This window comes from Oncorhynchus kisutch, linkage group LG8 (assembly GCF_002021735.2).
Source record: "Oncorhynchus kisutch isolate 150728-3 linkage group LG8, Okis_V2, whole genome shotgun sequence".
Lineage (NCBI taxonomy): Eukaryota > Metazoa > Chordata > Actinopteri > Salmoniformes > Salmonidae > Oncorhynchus > Oncorhynchus kisutch.
The window spans coordinates 34363025-34387280 of record NC_034181.2 but is presented as its reverse complement, the minus strand read 5'-3'; the positions used below and the strand labels follow the sequence as shown (position 1 = coordinate 34387280).

General features: G+C 43.7%; 1 protein-coding gene across 3 annotated transcripts in view; it reads right to left on the bottom strand.

The window, feature by feature from the left end:
* LOC109895820 (E3 ubiquitin-protein ligase DTX1) overlaps positions 1-24256 on the bottom strand; it is a 67789-nt gene that overhangs the window by 29455 nt on the left and 14078 nt on the right. For 2 of the 3 annotated variants that reach the window (XR_004210790.1, XM_020489827.2), the window contains exon 3: positions 41-821. Coding sequence is in view for 2 of the 3 variants with exons in the window: in XM_020489827.2 (XP_020345416.1) it covers positions 41-821 (781 nt within the window). In the remaining variant the exon portion in view is untranslated. Of the gene's footprint in view, positions 1-40; positions 822-20574; positions 20640-24256 lie in introns of all 3 variants that reach the window. The other variant, XM_031830173.1, reaches the window with a different exon arrangement.

The following is a 24256-nucleotide window of genomic DNA, read 5'->3' as shown; positions in this document are numbered from 1 at the left end:
AAATCTATAGTGGAATGTAATCTAAATGAATCCTGGTTACCCTGGTGGGATGGCTCCTCTAGCAGTGCCCATGGAAATGCGCTGGGTTCCTGGCCGGTTCAGGTTGTTCTGCCCGTTGATGATGACATGGTGGCCGTGGGAGTGTGCATGGGTGTGGGAGTGGCCATGTGCAAGCGGAAGGGACGGCAGTGCCGGGGAACAAGGGAAGTTGGAACTAGACAGAGGCGACTGCACCTGTTCAACTTTAGCTTGGCCACTTCCTGCACTTATGTTGTTATGCTGTATGTTGTTGCTCCCGGCACCGGAGGTTGGGGACCAGAGTGTGGTTCCAGCGAAAGTGTTACTCTGCCGTACCACATTGAGCGTGCCTGTGGCCCCTGGAGCTCCTGCGGCCCCTCCGTACAGCTTACGACGCTGAGAGGCCAGGATGGCATTGGAGGCGGCCCGCGTGCTGTTGACTAGAATGCACTGCTGGCAGGAGCAGGGTTGGCCGGAGCTGGCGCCCACAGGCCACGACTGGGACTTGGGGATGGAGCCCATGATGAGAGGGTAGGCCAGGTCCATGCGTCGGCGCAGGCGGCGTTTCCTCTGGCTCTGCCGGTTGGTCTGGACCATACTGTTGAAGTCAATGAGGTAGCAGAAGCCCAGAGAGGTCAGGTCCAGCCAGGGGTGCTGCTTCTCATAGGCGTTCTGGATGGTCACACAGATCTCCATGTCGTAGGGCGTCCAGGAGCCGCTGTCGTTCTCCCACTCCCACACCACACCCTTCCCCGGGGCCGAGGATGGCTCATAGAAGTTCCTGTGGACCGGCCTCATGGTGCCTGGAGGGAGAGAGCGAGAGGATAGGAGGTCAGAGGAAAGAACTACTGTACGTATCCATCATAGATGATTTACTTACCAAGATCTCAAACCACTTTTTGTTTAAATAATCATGGATTTAAATGTATAACTCATTGAATGAATTGGCCAAGCATGCTTCAAAATCAAAGAGTAACCCAGATTCTAATATGTGAAAATGACAGTCAGAATTTTCTACATGTCTCTGTGTTGAGGAAGAAGAAGGGGAGGGGGAGACAGAGGTGTAACCCTGCCCTCCCGCTGATGGCCTCACAGCCCCCACCTTCAATATAACACAATTACTGTGGTCACATGCGAAATCAGGACACCTCTCCCCATCCATCTCCTGCTTGCTACGCAGCACACCAGCAAGGGTATCCAGGCTCTACGGCTAGGACCGCCACCACCACCCTTCCCCCATTTAATTTAACAGCTAAATGCACACTAACTTGCAGTGGTGCACCGGGGTGATAATGGAAGGAAGGACGTGTGTGTGGTGGGGGGAAAGGCTGGCGTAAAAGGCTGCCCCCCCCCAGACACACAGCACAGCATCACTGGCACCAGAGAATAAAACGCATCAGCAGAATCAACAGCACTGACCTTGAATCCCTGCCGCAAACTGTGCTAAAGGACTTGGCTTGGCAGCTCATTTCATTTGGAAGGCTGCTGAGAACCTCTGCACACAGACACACAGCCAGCTGCCTCTGTCACTCACCTCCCCAGGCAGTCAGTCATCCATTCCTTCCCTCATTCTCCTTGCCTCGGTGGTCTATTGATTGACTTTCAATTTCCTCCACACACACACACACTCTCTTCCTCATGCATTACTTCCCATGCCTGATGTTAGGATAAAACTCACCAATTCACACTCACTCACTCATAGCTACCACTGTTTCATCCATTCAATGAGCTCACTCACTGTATCACTTATTCACTGTTTCACTCCTGACTACCAATTACTCATCCAGCACGTTGATTTACAGTAGTATACCCAGAGCCTCAGGTGGGGATAGAGGATGAGATGGAGTGAACAGCTCTTCTACAGAGTAGGCTTTTATCACTTAGTGTTCTCTCCTGTGGGACACATTAACATGCAGCAGACACACATTCTCTCTTTCTCCCTGTTAGGCGGTGTGTGTGTGTGTGTGTGTGTGTGTTCTCACGTCTCAGACCCTCTCAATGGGTGTGTAGCAGCACCACTCTCTCTTGTTAAACGCTGAGTTAACTAACACTAGCCTTATAAATATTTGATGATGTGGAGACTTTTTATCTGCTGGGCATCAATTTAGCTTCACCAAGGAAATATAAACACAGGGCCCTATAAAAATCTGTTTTGTTTTTCAAGGTTTCCTTTTCCCTTGTTTTTTCAGGTTTCCACACTAAAGAAAAATCATACTTTAAAAAAAGAAATAGAAAAACAACACATTTGGATGTTCTAAAGTCCACAACAATGTTTAAACCACATCAGTGGACCACTTTTGAGGTCTAGGATATTTTGTTATTTTATATACATTGTTGGGTGTAGTAACCCTTTAATTCCAGCGTGGTTTTTAGTGGGTGGTTTTGTAGCGCACGTGTTGGTAGATTTTGCGAAACAAATACCAACTGGATTGACGCAAATAATCATGATATAATTCTGCCAGGTAGGCATAGGCTACATTGTAGCTAGTTAACATTTAATTGAGAAGGTGTTCTGGAAATCCTTTCCATCTACCAGAATACTTTTCATTAGCCTCGGCTACACAGACGGGGGATTCTCATCGCCTCTTCAGAAAGTTGCAGGAAATACGAATCACTGATGCATTCTGTTCATGTCTTATGATAAACTTTGGCAAATTAATTCATTTTCAATACATTTAGTTGATTTCCTTACTGGGTTCAATTCATTTTTTTATTTTGTTGAGTTACGATTTAATGTCTGGACTCTGTCCGAGTTCTGTATCCCAGATTTTATAGGGCCCTATAAACATTATCTTCCTTTAAGACCCAATTAGGTTTTCATAGGCCCTGATGGATGCTAATGTAGAGAACATACACAAAATTACTAAAATATATTCTGTAAACGGTGACATGTCCAAATGGAGGTTTGATTGGAAATCATGTTACCTGGTTATTACAGAAAATTACTCCAACAGGATATGATGTAGGGCCATGACATTCCCATGAGGAATAATCCCTCACCAGGAATTTGTGAATACATTACCCTTCCTATTCCAGACCATAAATCATATACCTCACATATAAACCCCAGGATATTATCAAGGCGAGACCCAGATAAAGACACAGGAGGCAGATGGTTGGAGTCTTACAATATTTAATAATCCAAAGAGGTAGGCAAGAGAATGGTCGTGGACAGGCAAAAAGGTCAAAACCAGTTCAGAGTCCAGGAGGTACAGAGTGGCAGACAGGCTCGTGGTCAAAGCAGGCAGAATGGTCAGGCAGGCAGGTACAGAGTCCAGAAACAGGCAAGGGTCAAAACCGGGAGGACTAGAAAAAGGAGAATAGCAAAAAGGAGTACAGGAAAAACACGCTGGTTGACTTGGGAAAACATACAAGACGAACTGGCACAGAGAGACAGGAAACACAGGGATAAATACAATGGGGAAAATAAGCGACACCTGGAGGGGGTGGAGACAATTACAGGAACAGGTGAAACAGATCAGGGCGTGACAGATATAAACTGGCAAAAGAAGAAACATGGGAACGTCGAACAGACAAGCGCTAACCCTCTAGCTGAGGGACTGTATCTGGTCTACTGTGCGCATTTCTATGCTGTGGTAGTGACTGGGGTTAGATAGGTCCTCAAAGAGTGAGTGAAGGTCAGAACAGTGCAGTAATCACATGGAACCATAACAGGAAGCTCCACTCACATACAGCATGAACAACCTCGCAGCACCTTATATGGCTGTCTGTCTCATGCAGTAATTTACTGTTGTATATAAAATGGCTCTAGCCCAAAGACTGAGGCTGAGTTGTTGATGCTCTCCGTGTGACCCAGCCGACCCTCTATGCTCTTCCTGACAGGAAACGGAGAGAGTGGTCACTTCCTGTCTGACCCTATGTGCCTTTGGCACCGGTCTCTCCCTTCCCCCCTAAGTCTCTCCTCCCCTCTCCCCGTCCCATCCTCCTCCTCATGACATCCTCCAGATGTCCTTGCCCAACAAAACAGCGGTCCCATTGGGTGAGGAGACGTGGCTGTGTCATGTACAACTGTGTCAAGCCTCACTGTGGGACCCTAGCTCACACACGGAAAGGTGAGTTCAGGGTGAATTAAACTGTTAAGACTCTTGTGGCTTCCTAAAGATCTGTTCCTTCCCTGACAGAGTCTATCATTCCATCACTCTCTTTAATAGGATTGTTTTGGTCTTCAGCTGAAGACAGGTCTGACTCTCTCCTCACAGGTCTGTCTGACTCTCTCCTCACAGGTCTGTCTGACTCTCTCTTCCACTCTCTCATCTTCCGCTGATGCCAGCCCTCCCTATCCACTCCTGTCACTCCTGGCTAGTCACCAACTCTCTGACAAATTTGTCACATTTTCCACCCTGTCACTCATTGGCTACCATCCTGATCTTAGACAACACTCTTGTTGTCCACATTACCCAGCACTCATGCTCTCGCTAGTGCTGCACTAGACAGGCTGATGATAAGCCCTGTATGCCTCTAGATACAGGCCCATTATGTGTCCTAATAATTGACAAGCTTCTCCAATTCCCCCTGGGCCACCCTGGGCTTATTAAAAATAGCTCCATGAGTTCCTGTAACTACAGAGGGAGAGAGGCCAGTAACAGCTACACTGTGAGGCTGCCGAATGATAGCTAGCTGAGTAGCACTTAATAGGAAGAGGCTAATATATATATTTTATTACAGATGTAGGATCTTAATTTGAGGCGGTTTGCTACAGCAGGAAAATGATCTTGCAGCAACAGGAAATGTGAATTATTATGTGGATTATAATTCATGGACAATTTTGTAAGGGTTGCTAGATTTTTCATAATGGAAAATCAAGTAAAAAATGTCTAAGTGGAAATTACAAACTTCAGAAGTCTTTTTAAACCTTAAATACTGTACACTATAAGTTCTCCTGCAACAGTGTGATCAAATTAAGATCCTACACCTGTACAGCAGCCAAACTGACCGGCCAGTGGCGAACACTGTGGTGCTGGGTCAGGTGCACTCTTTTGCTCACTTATATATCATAACATAAGATTCATTATAGCTATACCTTTCCTAAATCAGGGTTTGACATATACAAGCTTTTCAATTTTACTGCTGTGGGATATATTGCCATTTGGTACAGTTCATCGACCTAATTTCGAACTAAATGTTTATTGGGCTGTACATCAGCCTGCACTTAAATGGATTTATTATCCATTTACGCGTTCTCTATGCGAATATTGTATATCAGTGAAAGAAGACTAAATATTCCATTATGTGCTGCTACTGTATACAGGCAATAAAGTAATTGAGGTATGTTTGATGTTTTCCATAAACCCCACTAGCACAGCTTGAACGGAAATATCCCTTTCATCTCCTGAAAAAAGGCCTTCACAAACAATTAACCCGATACAGTTATGAGAGAACACACAGAACTAGGAGGGTGTCGATGACATAAAAATATGTCCTGGTTGTGAGATAAAACATCTAGGTCAAACAGGTCTGTGGTGAAGTAGTGAAAATACAATCTCTAGGATTAGGACCCCTGAAACATATGGATGGCATGCATACAGCATCAGCAAGCATGTTCACAAAGTAATAAAACGTACGTCATAGGTACTGTGAGATACTGTACTAGTGTTATATCAGCATGCCACTAACTCGTCTGAGATCAGAGAGCTAGGTAATGAGGATGACAGTGTGGTATCAGTAGCTGGCTTGAGAATGTTACTGGCTACAACATACTACTCCTTACCATAACTATCCCACCCAAGCTCCCTCAAACTTAATTATCCAGATCACTTTAACAAAGCACATTTCTATACTGCTGAGCCACTGTACAGTTTTGACATAATAATGTAGAGCTATAATGGACCCGTGGTGCTGGGAAGCAACCTAGAATCCCTACAGCAGCAGCCTCCTCTATCCAGTCGACGTGATGGATGAACAAAGGATGAAAAGGTACAGGTGGTTGGGAGGAGAGGAAGAGGCTGGCGGGGGAGGGTTGGTGATATGCATAGAGCTTCTCTGCTAGAGTGAAATGAAATGAGGATGTCTCACTTTCTCTTACCCGGGCAAGCTTACAATGTGTATACTGCAGCAGAGCAGAGTAGCCCCCAATGACTCAGTCCTCCTAAGACAGGCTGCCAAACAAGACAAGCTGGGGGGGGAGTAGCAGAGCCCCCCCCCCCCCCCCCCCCATCTCTACCTCCTTGCCTTGGGGAGCTGGCCAGTTACAATGCACTTGTGCAGAGTTTGCAGTTATGGTGGTAACAGAGACGGACCAAAAAAATTGAATTAGTCTTGAGGTACCTGCCAGATATTGCACTGCAGCAATGCAACAGACCCTGAAACAACCCTCCAGACTGTGTGTGTGTGTGTGTGTGTGTGTCGTGACTGTCCTGTGTCAAGGTGCTTCAGCTCTGTCAAGTGTACTCTCTTTCTACTTCTCTGCCACCCCGTTGAGTGTGTCACAAGTTGTCACTTCCACTTCACACAGCCAAACAGAGAAAGCCCCTCATCAGGCAGCAGGTCTAGCAGGAGCCTGCATCTTTAGCATGTCACTGGGATGGGACACAGAGCCCCACAAAGCCCCGGGCCTGGGGCGTCACAAAGACTCTCCATAAGACACTGTCCAGACCTGCCACAGAGGATACGGCAAGCAGCCTTCTTGTTAGCAGAGCAAGTGGATGGTGGCAGTACTGTACTGTGTTAAGGCGGGTGGTAGGAGGTGGATGGTGGCAGTACTGTACTGTGTTAAGGCGGGTGGTAGGAGGTGGATGCTGGCAGTACTGTACTGTGTTAAGGCGGGTGGTAGGAGGTGGATGCTGGCAGTACTGTACTGTGTTAAGGCGGGTGGTAGGAGGTGGGTGGAGGGATGTGAGTGGTGGCTGTACTGTACTGTGTTAAGGCGGGTGGTAGGAGGTGGGTGGTGGGAGGTGGGTGGTGTCTGTACTGTACTGTGTTAAGGTGGGTGGTGGCTGTACTGTACCGTGTTAAGGCGGGTGGTAGGAGGTGGATGGTGACAGTACTGTACTGTGTTAAGGTGGGTGGTAGGAGGTGGGTGGTGGCAGTACTGTACTGTGTTAAGGTGGGTGGTGGCTGTACTTTACCGTGTTAAGGCGGGTGGTAGGAGGTGGATGGTGGCAGTACTGTACTGTGTTAAGGCGGGTGGTAGGAGGTGGATGCTGGCAGTACTGTACCATGTTAAGGTGTGTGGTGGGAGGTGGGTGGTGGCTGTACTGTACCGTGTTAAGGCGGGTGGTAGGAGGTGGATGGTGGCAGTACTGTACTGTGTTAAGGCGGGTGGTAGGAGGTGGATGGTGGCAGTACTGTACCATGTTAAGGCGGGTGGTCAGGTGGGTGGTGGAGGTACTGTACTGTGTTAAGATGGGTGGTGGGAGGTGGGTGGTGGCAGTAATGTACTGTGTTAAGGCAGGAGGTGGGTGGTGGCAGGTGGGGAAGTGAGTGCATGTGTCTGTCTGAGCCATCTGGAGACACAGTGGATTGCTGGAGCTCAGAGGCAGCTCCTCTCTATCTCTGACAGGTGACCTTACATGTGAGAAGACCACAGGAGGCTGCTGAGGGTATGATGGATTATGATTATGCCTGGAATGAGGTGAATGGAGTGTAAACCATGCGTTTGATACCATTCCTTTACTCCATTCCAGCCATTACCATGAGCCAGTCCTCCCCAATTAAGGTGCCACCAACCACCTGTGGAGCAGACAGCCTCTCACTCCCTTCACTACAAGAGAGAGTGACAAGCACACGCAACCCCTCCACCACACCCCTGCCTGCTCCAAGCAGTATTTATCTATGTGACAGGATGATATTTCATGTCAGCCATCAGCCAGTTAACAAGCCTGTAAGGCAGTTAAAATGGTTCGCTAACTCAGCAGAAAGCTAATTGAGAGGCATATTAGTTTTTGGGGCCATTGAGGGATGTTTGCACAGGTCCTTCTCGACCTGAAGAGGAGCTGAACTAGCTACATAGAAACGCAAATAAAATACAAACTAATGGTTATGAGTCATTGGATATGACAATGCAATCCCAGTGCGGGGCAATCCTTCTGACCCTAGACACTCATAGCTGGATTTAATCAAGCCCCAGTGCGGTGATTCAATTGCTATGTACTGCATATCAAATAATACAACTCATGGAGTATCATTCTCACAATCCACTCTTGGCAAATATAGAAGATGAACAGATATACAGCGGCAAGGAAAAGTATGTGAACCTTTTGGAATTACCTGGATTTCTGCATAAATTGGTCATCAAATTTGATCTGAAGTCCCAACAATAGACAAACATAGTGTGCTTAAACTAATAACACACAAATTATTGTATTTTTCTTGTCTATCATTTAGAACCCCTAGAATAATGACTTCTCCAAAAGCCCATTGGAATCAGGAGTCCGCTAACCTGGAGTCCAGTCGATGAGACGAGATTGGAGATGTTGGTTAGCGCTGCCTTGCTCTATAAAAAAACTCACAAAATTTGAGTTTGCTATTCACAAGGCGCATTTCCTGATGTGAACCATGCCTCGAATAAAAGAGATCTCAGAAGACCTACGATTAAGAAATGGTTGACTTGCATAAAGCTGGAAAGGGTTACAAAAGTATCTCTAAAAGCCTTGAAGTTCATCAGTCCGCGGTAAGATAAATTGTCTATAAATGGAGAAAGTTCAGCACTGTTGCTACTCTCCCTAGGAGTGGCCATCCTGCAAAGATCACAGTGCAGAATGCTCAATTAGGTTAAGAAGACTAGAGTGTCAGCTAAAGACTTACAGAAATCTCTGGAACATGATAACATCTCTGTTGACGAGTCTACGATACGTAAAACACTAAACAATAATGTTGTTTATGGGAGGACACCACGGAAGAAGCCACTGCTGTCCAAAAATACATAGCTGTATGTCTGAAGTTTGCAAAAGCGCACCTAGATGTTCCACAGCGCTACTGACAAAATATTCTGTGGATGAAACTACAGTTGAGTTGTTTGGAAGGAACATACAACACCATGTGTGGAGAAAAAAAGGCACAGCACACCAACATCAAAACCTCATCCCAACCTGTAAAGTTTGGTGGAGGGAGCATCATGGTTTGGGGCTGTTTTGCTGCCTCAGGGCCTGGACAGCTTGCTATCATCAATAGAAAAATGAATTCCCAAGTTTATCAAGACCTTTTGCAGGAGAATGTTAGGCTATCTGTCCGCCAATTGAAGCTCAACAGAAGTTGAGTGATGCAACAGGACAACGACCCAAAACGAAATCAACAACAGAATGGCTTCAACAGAAGAAAATACGTCTTCTGGAGTGGCCCAGTCAAAGTCCTGACCTCAACCCGATTAAGATGCTGTGGCATGACCTCAAGAGAGCAGTTCACACCAGACATCCCAAGAATATTGAAGAACTGAAACAGTTTTGTAAAGAGGTTGTCCAAAATTCCTCCTGACCGTTGTGCAGGTCTGATCCACAATTACAGAAAACATTTGGTCGTGGTTATTGCGGCCAAAGGAGGGTCAACCAGTTATTAAATCCAAGGGTTCACATACTTTTCCCACCCTGCACTGTGAATGTTTACACAAAGACATGAACGTATAATTGTTTGTGTGTTATTAGTTTAAGCAGACTTTGTCTATTGTTTTGACCTAAATGAAGATTAGATCAAATGTATGACCAATACATGCAGAAATCCAGGTATTTCCAAAGGGTTCACATACTTTTTATTGCCACTCTAGCTGGTGTGGATATGGTGTCCTTTAGCCTCCTGTAGGATGATGATGCCTTGGTTGAGTAGACAGGCTAGTATCCCCTGTGCTGCTGAGACAGGGGTTTTTAAACCCTCTGGTCTACCCAGCCAGCTGCCAGACAGGCTCAGTGTCTGGCCTTATCTTTGAAGACTCTACATAAAAGCAAGGTGTCACTTTGATTCCCTGTCTGTGCTGGTCAGCTTTGATCAGCTCTAACACGTCCAGGTAGTCAGATGTGGTGTGATGCAGCAGGTCAGCAGGCAGGCCACACTGTTCCCTCTGCAGACAGATAGAGACAGAGCTGCACTGATTTACTGCTGGAACAACATGGCTGGAGAGAAAAATTCTAATGTACTCTTCTATGAACTTTGCAACCTACATCAACTGGAAATGTCTTGACACTGCAGCCAGTTACAAACAAATTGATGTTGTTGTCTTTACAAAAAAAAAAAGACGAACGTTTAAATGATTCCATCTTGTTCCGATCTGGTGAATGTTTCAATTATTCCATGTTGTTCCAATCTGATTGACTAATGAGGGATTTAGACAATTTTGATGATACAAAACGGTATCTGTCTCTTCTCTTCTGAGCCAGCAGGGTATTTAGAGAAACAGGACAAGCTCAACCAGGTCTCCTGAGAATGGGAGAATGTGCTTGTTGAGGCTAAAAGTCATATTCAGGCTCTAAATCAGGATCATGTCTTCTCTAGGAAGGTGTAGGAGGTCTAAGAGGCTTCAACCCGCTTTAGCCAGAAGTCCAGAGGGCTTCATCAAAGGGTAAAGCAGCGTAACAGTGTTACCTAGAGATCGGGTCAGAGCTTTTGAAGAAACTCATTTCATAAATCCAAAACCGCACATCAAGCAGCTCAGCACTTTTTTAAAAGTCAGGCTTTCTCTCTCGGGTGGGTCAGCCTAGTGGTACAGTGTGGAGCGTGAGGACTGAAAACCAACTGAAATATTATGAAATATCAATGGCTGGTGCTATAGGAGATTCCCGAGTATGGGATACCTGTCTTCTGTCTGTTATAGCCTTTAGCCTACACTGGTGTGAAGTGTTAAGTATTGTATTTTCAGTACAGCACCGTAAATGTATCATTACATATAACTAGTGTACTCTGAATAGCTGGGGAGGATGCTTATCATTTCTAAAAAATAAAATTTCCATATATAATATATATAATTCTGAGGGGAAAAGGTTTCTAGGTCATTATTATGCAGATAATTTGTTCTAGAGGCTATATTGATTTACACTGAGCATTAAAAACAATAAGACCACCTGCTCTTTCCATGACATAGAGTGACCAGGTGAAAGCTACAGTATGATATCTTATTAAATCCACTTCAAATCAGTGTAGATGAAGGGGAGGAGACAGGTTAAAGAAGGATGTTTAAGCCTTGAGACAGTTGAGACATGGATTGTGTATGTGTGCCATTCAGACGGTGACTAAGGCAAGACCAAATATTTAAGTGCCTTTGAACGGAGCATGGTAGTAGGTGCCGGGCACACCGGTTTGTATCAAGAATGGTCCACCACCCAAAGGACATCCAGCTAACTTGACACAACGGTGGGAAGCATTGGGGTCAACATGGGCCAGCATCTCTGTGGAACGCTTTTGACACTTTGTAGAGTGTGGGGGGTGCAACTCAATATTAGGAAGGTGATCCTAATGTTTGCTATACTCAGTGTATGTTACATGAGATGCAAGACAAAGTCCTCAAGGGAATACAATGAAGTAGAACTAAATTATGTGTATGCATTTGATCAAATTATTTAAATAATTGTATTATTCATCATATGGAAATGAACATGGTAATGTTCCATCTAACAGATTGAGCTGCAATGTGTGATCTTTGCTGTGCTTCAGATCTATCGTCTGTTCAGGCGTCCATATTAACTGGGAAACCATCTGCAGTGAAAACCCACACACATTTCAACCAGAGACAATACATCTCTCTGCTGCGACTCCCACTCCCTTTCACATTGACTAATGTCTCACAGACTGATAGCCAATGTGAGGGACAGAAAGGTATAGAGGGATTGGCTATTTCTTTGCCTGAAGACAATTCACCTTGAGCCAATAGTAACAAACCCCCTGAGAGTGTGTTTGCTGTCATTATTAATGAGACATCTGGAAAGTGAAGCCGCTCGGTGCTCCATTCAGGATCGACAGCACAGTGCTCCATGTGCCATGAACACCTGGCCAATATTATTCACCTCACAGGCTGCGGCAGGATGTTTCTCCTGCTGGCCAGTCATAGGACTTGGAGTGGAACCAAGAATGGCGATTTAGAAGCACTTACAGGTGAAAGAGAGAAAGACTGAGAAGAAGGAGAGAAAATGAGAGAGAAGGGTGAGATTCACATTGATATTCTGCAGAGTGGCCATTCTGAAAACATCAAAATACATTATTGTAGTTCCATGGGTGGGTGGCAGGGAGGGAGTCAGTGTGTGTATGGGGAGTGTGAACCCCGGGTTGTCTGCCAGGCGTGTATTGTACCTCCCCTGGCTTGTCGCAGTCATCCCCACTCTCATTTTCATTAGTCCCTGGAACTGACAGCCTTTGAGAGTTTGAGTAAATGATTCACACACCAAAAACTTGGCGACAGACAGACTTGCACAAGGCAGACCTCCAAGTCTCTGGGGCTTGTACAGAAAGTATACAGAAATAACACCAACAAACACTCCTACACCAATCCTTAATTTCAAAGTGACAAACAATTAATTGTGTTTGTCTTTACCCACATGAAAAAAAATACTACAGTATACTGTAGAAAATTATACTACACACATTAGTATCCCTAGATTATGTGTAGTGCTGAATGTTGTAGTATACTGTAGAATTATTATTATCCTTAAAAAAAAACACTGTAGTAAATACTACTATAATGTTAGCAAAAGCACTACAGTCCACAAAAAACACTAGCTATAGTAAATAAATACTACGGTATTTCAATTACATATACCCTGCCCATTTCTCACCCCATGTTGAAATTTGTGCCACCCATAAGTGAGAAACCTACATGCCAAATTTAAACCATATTGTGTTCCCTACAGGTTATAGAAAAGAACAGGAGCGCCAAACCATCTGTTCAGACCCCAGTCCTACCTACCGGTTATAAAAAATATATATTTTAGTATCTCCAGTAGGTTTTCTGAAGGATAAGGCCCCCACTTCTACGTCAAAGATAATAAAAACAAAAACACTATAGTAAATACGACAGTAATGTCTGCAAAAACACTACAGTAAATACTACAGTATACTACAATCCACAAAAACACTACATTAATTACTATAGTCTATTCTATAGCCATTCTAGAAGATGGCGCCGGAGAAAATGGCTGCCGTTTCATGGGCTCTTAACCAACCGTGCTATTTTGTTTGTTTTTTCCCATTTTTTGTAACTTATTTTGTAAATAATGTTGCTGCTGAAAATCAGAACAGCGATTACTCACCTTGAACTGGACGAAGAATTTATCTTTAATGAGTCGGACGAGAGGGATTTACTTCAGACACCCGAACAGGCCATCATCCCTGTCATCCCGTCAGAAAAGACAGAAAATATATCGAGATCGGGGTGCCTTGTGAGAAACCACTGACGAGTGGCTAATATGCCCTTGCCATCTGTATTACTGGCCAACGTACAATCACTGGAAAATACATTGGATGAACTACAAGCACGTATATCCTACCAACGGGACATTAAAAACAGTAATATCTTGTGTTTCACTGAGTTGTGGCTGATGACGACATGAATAACATACAGCTGCGGGTTATACACTGTATCGGCAGCATAGAACAGCAGCCTCTGGTAAGACAAGGGGTGGCGGTCTATGTATATTGGTAAACAACAGCTGGTGCACGATATCTAAGGAAGTCTTGAGGTTTTGCTCCCCTGAGGTAGAGTATCTCATGATAAGCTGTAGACCACACTATCTAACAAGAGAGATTTCATCTGTATTTTCCGTAGCTTTCTACATACCACCACATACCGATGCTGGCACTAAGACCGCACTCAATGAGCTGTATACCGCTATAAGCAAACAGGAAAAGGCTCTTCCAGAGGCTCCTAGTGGTTGGGGACTTAATTGCAGGGAAACTTAAATCTGTTTTACCTCATTTCTATCAGCATGTTAAATGTGCAACCAGAGGGGGAAAAAAACTCTAGACCACCTTTACTCCACACACAGAGACGCATACAAAGCTCTCCCTCGCCGTCCCTTTGGAAAATCTGACCATAATACTATCCTCCTGATTCCTGCTGACAAACACAAATTAAAGCAGGAAGCACAAGTGACTCGGTCAATAAAAAAAGTGGTCAGACGAAGCAGACGCAAAGCTACAGGACTGTTTGCTAGCACAGACTGGAATATGTTCCGGGATTCTTCCGATGGCATGGAGGAGTGCACCACATCAGTCACTGGCTTCATCAATAAGTGCATTGATGATGTCGTCCCCACATTGACTGTACGAACATACCTCAACCAGAAGCAATGGATTACAGGCAACATCTGCACTGAGCTAAAGGTTAGATCTGCCGCTTTCAAGGAGCGAGACTCTAACCCGGAAGCTTATAATAAATCCTGCGATGCCCTCCGACGAACTATCAAACAGGCAAAGCCTCAATAAAGGACTAAGATCGAATCGTACTACACCAGCTCCGACGCTGTCGGGTGTATCAGGGCTTGCAAACTATTATAGACTACAAAGGGAAGCACAGCTGAGAGCTGCCCAGACAACCTAAACTACTTCTATGCTCACTTCGAGGCAAGTAACACTGAAACATGCATGAGAGCACCAGCTGTTCTGAACGACAGTGTGATCACGCTCTCCGCAGCCGATGTGAAAAAGACCTTTAAACAGCTAAACATTCACAAGGCCGAAGGGCCAGACAGATTACCAGGATGTGTAATCCGAGCATGCGCTGACAAAATGGCAAGTGTCCTCACTGACATTTTCAACTTCTCCCTGTTTGAGTCTGTAATACCAACATGTTTCAATCAGACCACCATAGTGCCTGTGCCGAAGACCACTAAGGTAACCTGCCTAAATGACTACCGACCCGTAGCACTCACGTCTGTAGCCATGAAGTGCTTTGAAAGGCTGGTCATGGGTCACATCAACACCATGATCCCAAAAACGCTAGATCCACTTGAATTTGCATACCGCCCCAACAAATCCACAAACGATGCAATCTATATTGCACTCCACACTGCCCTATCACACCTGGATAAAATGAACACCTACAGTTGAAGTCAGAAGTATACATACACCGTAGCCAAATACATTTAAACTCAGTTTTTCACAATTCCAGACATTTAATCCTAGTAAACATTTCCTGTCTTAGGTCAGTTAGGATCACCACTTTATTTTAAGAATGTGAAATGTCAGAATAATAGTAGAGAGTGATTTATTTCAGCTTTTATTTATTTCATCTTTATTTATTTCATCACATTCCCAGTGGGTCAGAAGTTTACATACACTCAATTAGTATTTAGTAGCATTGCCTTTAAAATGCTTAACTTGGGTCAAACGTTTCAGGTAGACTTCCAAACGCTTACCACAATAAGTTGGGTGAATTTTGGCCCATTCCTCCTGACAGAGCTGGTGTAACTGAGTCAGCTCTGTAGGCCTCCTTGCTCGCACACACTTTTTCAGTTCTGTCCACAATTTTTTTATTGGATTGAGGTCAGGGCTTTGTGATGGCCACTCTAATACCTTGCCTTTGTTGTCCTTAAGCCATTTTGCCACAACTTTGGAAGTATGCTTGAGGTCATTGTCAATTTGGAAGACCCATTCGCAACAAAGCTTTAACTTCCTGACTGATGTCTTGAGATGTTGCTTCAATATATCAACATACTTTTCTTCCCTCATGATGCCATCTATTATTTGAAGTGCACCAGTCCCTCCTGCAGAAAAGCACCCTCACAACATGATGCTGCCATCCCCGTGCTTCACGGTTGGGATGGTGATCTTCGGCTTGCATGCCTCACCCTTTTTCCTCCAAACATAACGATGGTCATTATGGCAAAACAGTTCTATTTTTGTTTCATCAGACTGGAGGACATTTCTACAAAAAGTACGATCTTTGTCCCCATGTACAGTTGCAAAACGTAGTTTAGCTTTTTTATGGCGGTTTTGGAGCAGTGTCTTCTTCCTTGCTGTGGCTGCCTCTCAGGTTATGTCGATATAGGACTTGTTTTACTGTGGATATAGATACTTTTGTACCTGTTTCCTCCAGCATCTTCACAAGATCCTTTGCTGTTGTTCTGGGATTGATTTGCACCTTTCGTACCAAGGTACATTAATCTCTAGGAGACAGAACGTGTCTCCTTCCCGAGCGGTCCCATGGTGTTTAAACTTGCGTATTATTGTTTGTACAGGTGAGCGTGGTACGTTCAGGCGTTTGGAAATTGCTCCCAAGGATGAACCAGACTTGTAGAGGTCCAAAAAAAAAATCTGAGGTCTTGGCTAATTTCTTTAGATTTTCCCATGATGTCAAGCAAAGAGGCCCTGAGTTTGAAGGTAGGCCTTGAAATACATCCACAGGTACACCTCCTATTGACTCAAATGATGTCAATTAGCCTATCAGAAGCTTCTAAAGCCATGGCACCATTTTCTGGAATATTCCAAGCTGTTTAAAGGCACAGTCAACTTAGTGTATGTAAACTTCTGACCAACTGGAATTGTGATACAATGAATTATAAGTGAAATAATCTGCCTGTAAACAATTGGTGGAAAAATGTATTGTATCATGTACAAAGTAAAAATCCTAACCGACTTTCCAAAACTATAGTTTGTTAACTTCTTGGTGACAGTGGGCAGTATTTTCACATCCGGATGAAATGCATGCCCAAATTCAACCTCCTGCTACTCATCCCCAGAACATTAGATATGCATATTATTAGTATGGATAGATTTGGATTGAAAACACGCTGACGTTTCTAAAAGTGTTTGAATCATGTCTGTGAGTATAACAGAACTTATGTAGCAGGCGAAACCCCGCTTTTTTTTGTTTTGAGGTCACTCTCTTTTCAATGGGTTTCATTGGGAATCCAGATTTCTAAGGGACCTTCTTGCAGTTCCTTCCGCTTCCACTGGATGTCACCAGTCATTAGAAATTGGTTGAGGTTATTCCTTTGTGTAATGAAGAAGTAGCCCTGTTCAAAACGAGGGTCACTTCAAGTGTTCTGTTTGTTAGAGGAGCGTGACCAGAAAGGTAGCGTCAATTTGGTTTCTTCCTGTATTGAACACAGATCATCCCGTCTTCAATTTGATCGATTATTTACTTCAGAAAATACCTAAAGTTGTATTACAAAATTAGTTTGAAATGTTTTGGCAAAGTTTACAGGTAACTTTTGAGATATTTTGTAGTCACGTTGCGCAAGTTGGAACCGGTGTTTTTCTGGTTCAAATGCGCCAAATAAATTGATATTTTGGATATATATCGACGGAATAATCGAACAAAAGGACCATTTGTGATGTTTATGGGATATATTGGAGTGCCAACAGATGAAGCTCGTCAAAGGTAAGGCATGATTTATATTTTTATTTCTGCGTTTTGTTTAGCGCCTTCAGGGTTGAAATATGCTTGCTCTCTTTGTTTACGGAGGCAATATCCTCAGATAATAGCATCGTCTGCTTTTGCCGAAAAGCCTTTTTGAAATCTGACATGTTGGCTGGATTCACAACACGTGTAGCTTTAATTTGGTATCTTACATGTGTGATTTCATGAAAGTATTTATTTGAATTTGGCACTCTGCATTTTCTCTGGCTTTTGGCCAGGTGGGACGCTAGCGTCCCACATATCCCAGAGAGGTTAACGAGAAATTTGTGGAGTGGTTGAAAAATGAGTTTTAATGACTCCACCATAAGTGTATGTAAACTTCTTACTTCAACTGTATGTGAGAATGCTCTTCATTGACTACAGTTCAGCATTCAACACCATAGTGCCCTCAAAGCACATCACTAAGCTAAGGACCCTGGGACTAAACACCTCCCTCTGCAACTGGATCCTGGACTTCCTGACAGACCACCCCCAGGTGGTAGAGGTAGGTAACAACACATCCACCACGCTGATCCTTAACATGGGGGCTCCTCAGTGGTGCGTGCTCAGTCCCCTCTTTTACTCACTCATGACTGCAACACCATCATTAAGTTTGCCGATGACACAACAGCCTGATCACCAACAACGACGAGACAGCATATAGGGAGGTCTGCCGCAATGTGATCCTACATTTAACAGTGCATGTCAGAGCAAAAACCAAGCCATGAGGTCGAAGGAATTGTCCATAGAGCTCAGAGACAGGATTGTGTCAAGGCCCAGATCAGATTGAACTCTTTGGCCACAATTTTTTATTTTACCTTTATTTAACTAGGCAAGTCAGCACCATCCCTACCGTGAAGCTTGGTTGTGGCAGTATAATGCGTTAGGGATATTTTCAGCGGCAGGGACTGAGAGACAAGTCAGGATCGAGCAATGTAAAGAGAGATCCTTGATGAAAACCTGCTCCAGAGCACTTAGGACCTCAGACTGGGGTGAAGGTTCACCTTCCAAAAGGACAACAACCCTAAGCACACAGCCAGTACAATGCAGGAGTGGCTTCGGGACATGTCTCTGAATGTCATTGAGTGGCCCAGCCAGAGCCCCGACTTGAACCCAATCTAATATCTCTGGAGACCTGAAAAAAGCTGTGCAGCTACGCTCCTCATCCAACCTGACAGAGCTAGAGAGGATCTGCAGAGAATAATCAGAGAAACACCCCAAATACAGGTGTGCCAAGTTTGTAGTGTCATACCCAAGAAGACTCAAGGCTGAAATCGCTAGCAAAGGTGCTTCAACAAAGTACTGAGTAAGGGGCCTGAATACTATTGTAAATGTGATATTTCAGGTTTTTATTTTTAATCCATTTGTTAAAAAAATATCTAAAAACCTGTTTTTGCTTTGTCATTGTGGGGTATTTTGTGTAGATTGATGAGAGGGAAAAAAATATTTAATTAATTATAGAATAAGTCTGTAACGTAACAAAATGTGGAGAAAGTCAAGGGATCTGAATACTTTCCGAATGCACTGTACATCTATTCAATCGTTAAAGCCTCAAACTAAGGTCTGCTTTCTCAGCTTTGCAGTGCAGAATGCACAGAGTGTGGTGGCTGAATAGTGCGTTCTACAGATAGGGAAGACTGGAACCAAAATAAAAGGCCCATGCTGAGATCTGTACCGTCAGTGATCAAGGGGAGCCATGTGCTCTAAGCTAGCTGTGCAAAGCTCCCTTAATACAGCTCTGCTCTGAGTCAAACAATGATCTTTCTGCACTAATGATCACATACCCTACTGATCAAAGACACCAGTGCTGACTTATCATTCCTTTGTCACCTTTAACATGACAAGTGCCTAACGATCGTTTTGTTCTGCTGTATGGCTGAAATAGAGACTTGAGGCTCTAATGGATTCATTCGAGCATCTGTTACCAAAATTAATTAAATGTTAACTTCATCAATCATGTTCTGTGACTCCACAGATCAAACACATGGTAGTTTGAGAAAAAAAGATATATCTCCTGCCTTTAATTTTAGTCCATGGTGGGTTGTAGTCTCAAAGTACCTGAGACCATTTATCATGCAGGCTGTACATGGGCACATACAAACCTTCCCATCAAACACCCACATCTACAAACCAGGTTAAGTATGGGTGCTCTGTAGTTTAACAAACCTGACTAACCCCACTAGCACATTGGTCCAACTCAAACATAAAAACATTAGTCCAGATCACTATTTTAGGGCACCCCAAGAGTCAACCCTGGCACTCACAGCTTAACAACCAGTGTCCCTCTGACACACAGAAGATGGTGATAGATTAAACCAGGCAGCAGAGAGGGAGACCTTAATGGAGTTGTTTAGAGGGAGAGAGGCGGGTGGGCCTCATTCATATTCACAGCAGTGGTGAGTGAGTGAGAGTGAGCATGAAGGAGCGAGAGAGAGGGGAGGCTTGAATCTGAGTGACCTCCTAGATTGGCCCTGATAAGGGAAGCACTGGCAGAGAGCAGCTTTAAAAGGTTTGGCTCGATATTTATTTCATACATTTTATTTAACCTTTATTTAACTAGCCAGTTAAGAACAAATTCTTATTTACAATGACGGCCATCCCCGGACAAACCCTAACCTGGACGACCCTGGGCTAATTGTGCGCTGCCCTACGGGCGATGAAAGAGACAGATATCCACCTCAGAAGTTAAAAGTGTTGACTCATCGGATTAGAGGTTGAGAGGAGGGAAAGATGCCCTGGGTGTCTAACTGTGCTTCTGCATGTGCCAGGCTGCCAAGCCAGAGCAGCTGCTACCATTTCCAGTGCCCAGCGCCCAGTCCGCTTACCTCAATCACTTGGGTAGGACGTGGCCATATATCAGACCTCCTCCTCCTCACAGGACCACATCAAGAACTACAAACACTACAGCCCCAAGGTCCAGGAATAAAGGGGGCCATAGGGTCACTTTCACGAAGGAGCTGCAGAAGGGCCTGGTCTGGACATTGAGCTACAAGTGTTGTAGTAAGCTACTACCTCTCCAAGCTGCTAGAGAGTGGAACAGTATCCCAGAGCAGCATGTCCCCATTCCAGAAAAGGAACCATGACGTGGTGATGGAGATCAGGAGGCTAGAACAGTTGTTTGATTCTGAAAGACTCAGTCTTCATAAACTGTCTTTCTGTTCCATATACAGAAATGCCGTGTAGCCGCCTCAAGTTAGAATGTGATCCTGTACATTTGATTAGAGCTTGCAGTACTTTTGCATTGATGTGATATAAACAAAGACAATGGCAAAATAATAAAGTACCGTTCTGAAGGACCAGATGAGGTGGAAAGCTGACTTCTATCCAGAGTGAACAGGGGAGGGTGGAACTGGAAAATGGAGAGAAGGGATGATGGATAAAGAGACTAACATGGAAAGAGAATGTAAAAGAGAAATCACACCTGCCCTGTGTTTCTGTCTGGTTCTTGTCTTTGTGCTCCCCTCTTTCATGACTGTCACTGAGTGTACAAAATAGAGGTCGACCGATTCATCGGAATTTCACATTTTCATAACAATTGGAAATCGGTATTTTTTGGACACCGATTTGGCAGATTTTTTTTTGACACCATTATTTATCCTTTATTTAACTAGGCAAGTCAGTTAAGAACACATTCTTATTTTCAATGACGACCTAGGAACGGTGGGTTAACTGCCTTGTTCAGGGACAGAATGACAGACTTTTACCTTTTACCTCGGGGATTCAATCTTGCAACCTTACAGTTAACTAGTCCAACCCTCTAACCACCTGATTACATTGCACTCCACCAGGAGACTGCCTGTTACGCGAATGCAGTAAGAAGCCAAGGTAAGTTGCTAGCTAGCACTAAACTTATCTTATAAAAAACAATCAATCAATCGTAATCGCTAGTTAACTACACATGGTTGATGATATTACTCGTTTATCTAGCTTGTCCTGCGTTGCATATAATCGATGCGGTGCGTAATCGCGAAAAAGGACTGTCTTGCTCCAATGTGTACCTAACAATAAACATCAATGCCTTTCTTAAAATCAATACACAAGTATATATTTTTAAACCTGCATATTTAGTTAATATTGCCTGCTAACCTGGCTCGTTGCGAATTCTGTGAAGACAATTTCTTCCTAACAAAGACAGCCAACTTCGCCAAACGGGGGATGATTGAACAAAAGCGCATTTGCGAAAAATGCACAATAGTTGCACGACTGTACCTAACCATAAACATCAATGCCTTTCTTAAAATCAATATATAGAATTATATATTTTTAAACCTGCATATTTAGCTAAAAGAAATCCAGGTTAGCAGGCAATATTAACCAGGTGAAATTGTGTCACTTCTCTTGCGTTCATTGCACGCAGTCAGTGTATATGCAACAGTTTGGGTCGCCTAATTTGCCAGAAGTTTAAGTAATTATGACATAACATTGAAGGTTGTGCAATGTAACAGGAATATTTAGACTTATGAATGCCACCCGTTAGATAAAATACGGAACGGTTCCGTATTTCACTGAAAGAATAAACATCTTGTTTTCGAGGTGATAGTTTCCAGATTCAACCATATTAATGACCTAAGGCTTGTATTTCTGTGTGTTATTATGTTATAATTAAGTCTATGATTTGATAGAGCAGTCTGACTGAGCAATGGTAGGCACCAGCAGGCTCGTAAGCATTCATTCAAACAGCACCTTCGTGCGTTTTGCCAGCAGCTCGTCGCTGTGCTTCAAGCATTGAGCTGTTTATGATTTCAAGCCTATCAACTCCCGAGATTAGGCTGGTGTAACCGATTTGAAATGGCTAGCTAGTTAGCGGGGTGCGCGCTCATAGCGTTTCAAACGTCCCTAGCTCTGAGACTTGGAGTGGTTGTTCCCCTTTCTCTGCAAGGGCCACAGCTTTTGTGGAGCGATGGGTAATGCTGCTTCGAGGGTGGCTGCTGTCGATATGTTCCTGGTTCGAGCCCAGGTAGGGGCAAGGAGAGGGACGGAAGATATACTGTTACACTGGCAATACTAAAGTTCCTATAAGAACATCCAATAGTCAAAGGTATCTGAAATACAAATCATATAGAGAGAAATTGTCCTACAATTATAAAAATAACTACAGCCTAAAACTTCTTACCTGGGAATGTTGAAGACTCCTGTTAAAAGGAACCACCAGCTTTCATATGTTCTCATGTTCTGAGCAAGAAACTTAAACGTTAGCTTTAGCCTTAACATGTTTCATTTTATTTGATGCTAAATTGATTTTATTGGTGTATTATATTAAGATAAAATAAGTGTTCATTCAGTATTGTTGTAATTGTCATTATTACAAATACATTTTTTTTAATTAAATCGGACGATTAATCGGTATTGACCTTTTTTGGTCCTCCAATAATCGGTATCGGCGTTGAAAAATCATAAATCGGTCGACCTCTAGTACAAAACATTACGAGCACCTTCCTACTATTGAGTTGCATCCCCTTTTGCCCTCAGAAGAACCTCAATTCATCAGGGCATTGACTATACAAGGTGTCGAAAGCATTCCACAAGGATGCTGGCCCATGTTGACTGCAATGCTTTCCACAGTTGTGTCAAGTTGGCTGGATGTGTTTTGGGTGGTGGATCATTCTTGATACACACGGGAAACTGTTGAGCGTGAAAACCCAGCAGCATTGCAGTTCTTGACACCCTCAAACCGGTGCACCTGGCACCTATTACCATAACCCGTTCAAAAGGTATTTAAATCTTTTGTCTTGCCCATTCACCCTCTGAATGGCACACATACACAATCCATGTCTCAATTATTGTCTCAAGCCTTAAAAATCCTAACCTGTCCCCTCCCCTTCATCTACACCGATTGAAGTGGATAAATAAGTGACATTAATAAGGTATCATAGCTTTCACCAGGATTCACTTGGTCAGTCTATGTCATGGAAAGAGCAGGTGTTCCAACTGTTCCAACACTCGTTGTACAATCATGGGAACACTCCACCTCTCTCTCTCTCTCTCTCTCTCTCTGTCCCTTTTCTCTCAGGATCTCAGTCCTCAGCTCCTCTCTGCACCTTTCTCATGGGCTTTTGCTTTGTGCGCTAAAATAAAAATGGTTTCCCAGAACTAAAACTTCTCTCAAATACGGGGGTACAAGTGCTGTTATGAGTTCACTTGGGAGCTTCAGATGAATTTACTTCATCTATTCTTCTCAGCTTTGGATGTACTGACTGTAAACAATGACACCAGTGTTCATTAGAAGATAGGAATGTTCTTTCTCTCACTCAACAATCGTAACACTGACGTGGTCTTATCTAACAATGCGTAGAACATCTGTTGTAGCTCAACATAACCCCATTGTGTCACTCAACAACATTCCTGCCTTGACAGGGAGGGCATCACACACTCACTTCCGTATTGCTGACACACACACACACACAAACACGCACCACCCCTCCCACCGCATCCACGGTTTACATAAAAACAAGCTCTCCCTCTCCTCCTTCCTTTCAGGTACACAATAAAACTGTACTGTATTATTGTGTACACGATTTACATATATTGTGTGCTATTTCCAATAAAACAGATCACTGTCTTCAGAGAGACAGAATTATTTATAAGTATGAATGACAAGAAAAGGTATGCCTATACAGGAAAATGCAAGAATAGGTAGGCCTATACAGGAAAAGGCAAGAATAGGTAGGCTTATACAGGAAATTACAAGAATAGGTAGGCCTATACAGGAAATTACAAGAATAGGTAGGCCTATACAGGAAATTACAAGAATAGGTAGTCCTATACAGGAAATGACAAGAATAGGTAGGCTTATACAGTAAATGACAATACAAGGTAGGCCTATACAGGAAATTACAAGAATAGGTAGGCCTATACAGGAAATTACAAGAATAGGCAGTCCTATATAGGAAAAGGCAAGAATAGGTAGGCCTATTCAGGAAATTACAAGAATAGGTAGGCCTATTCAGGAAATTACAAGAATAGGTA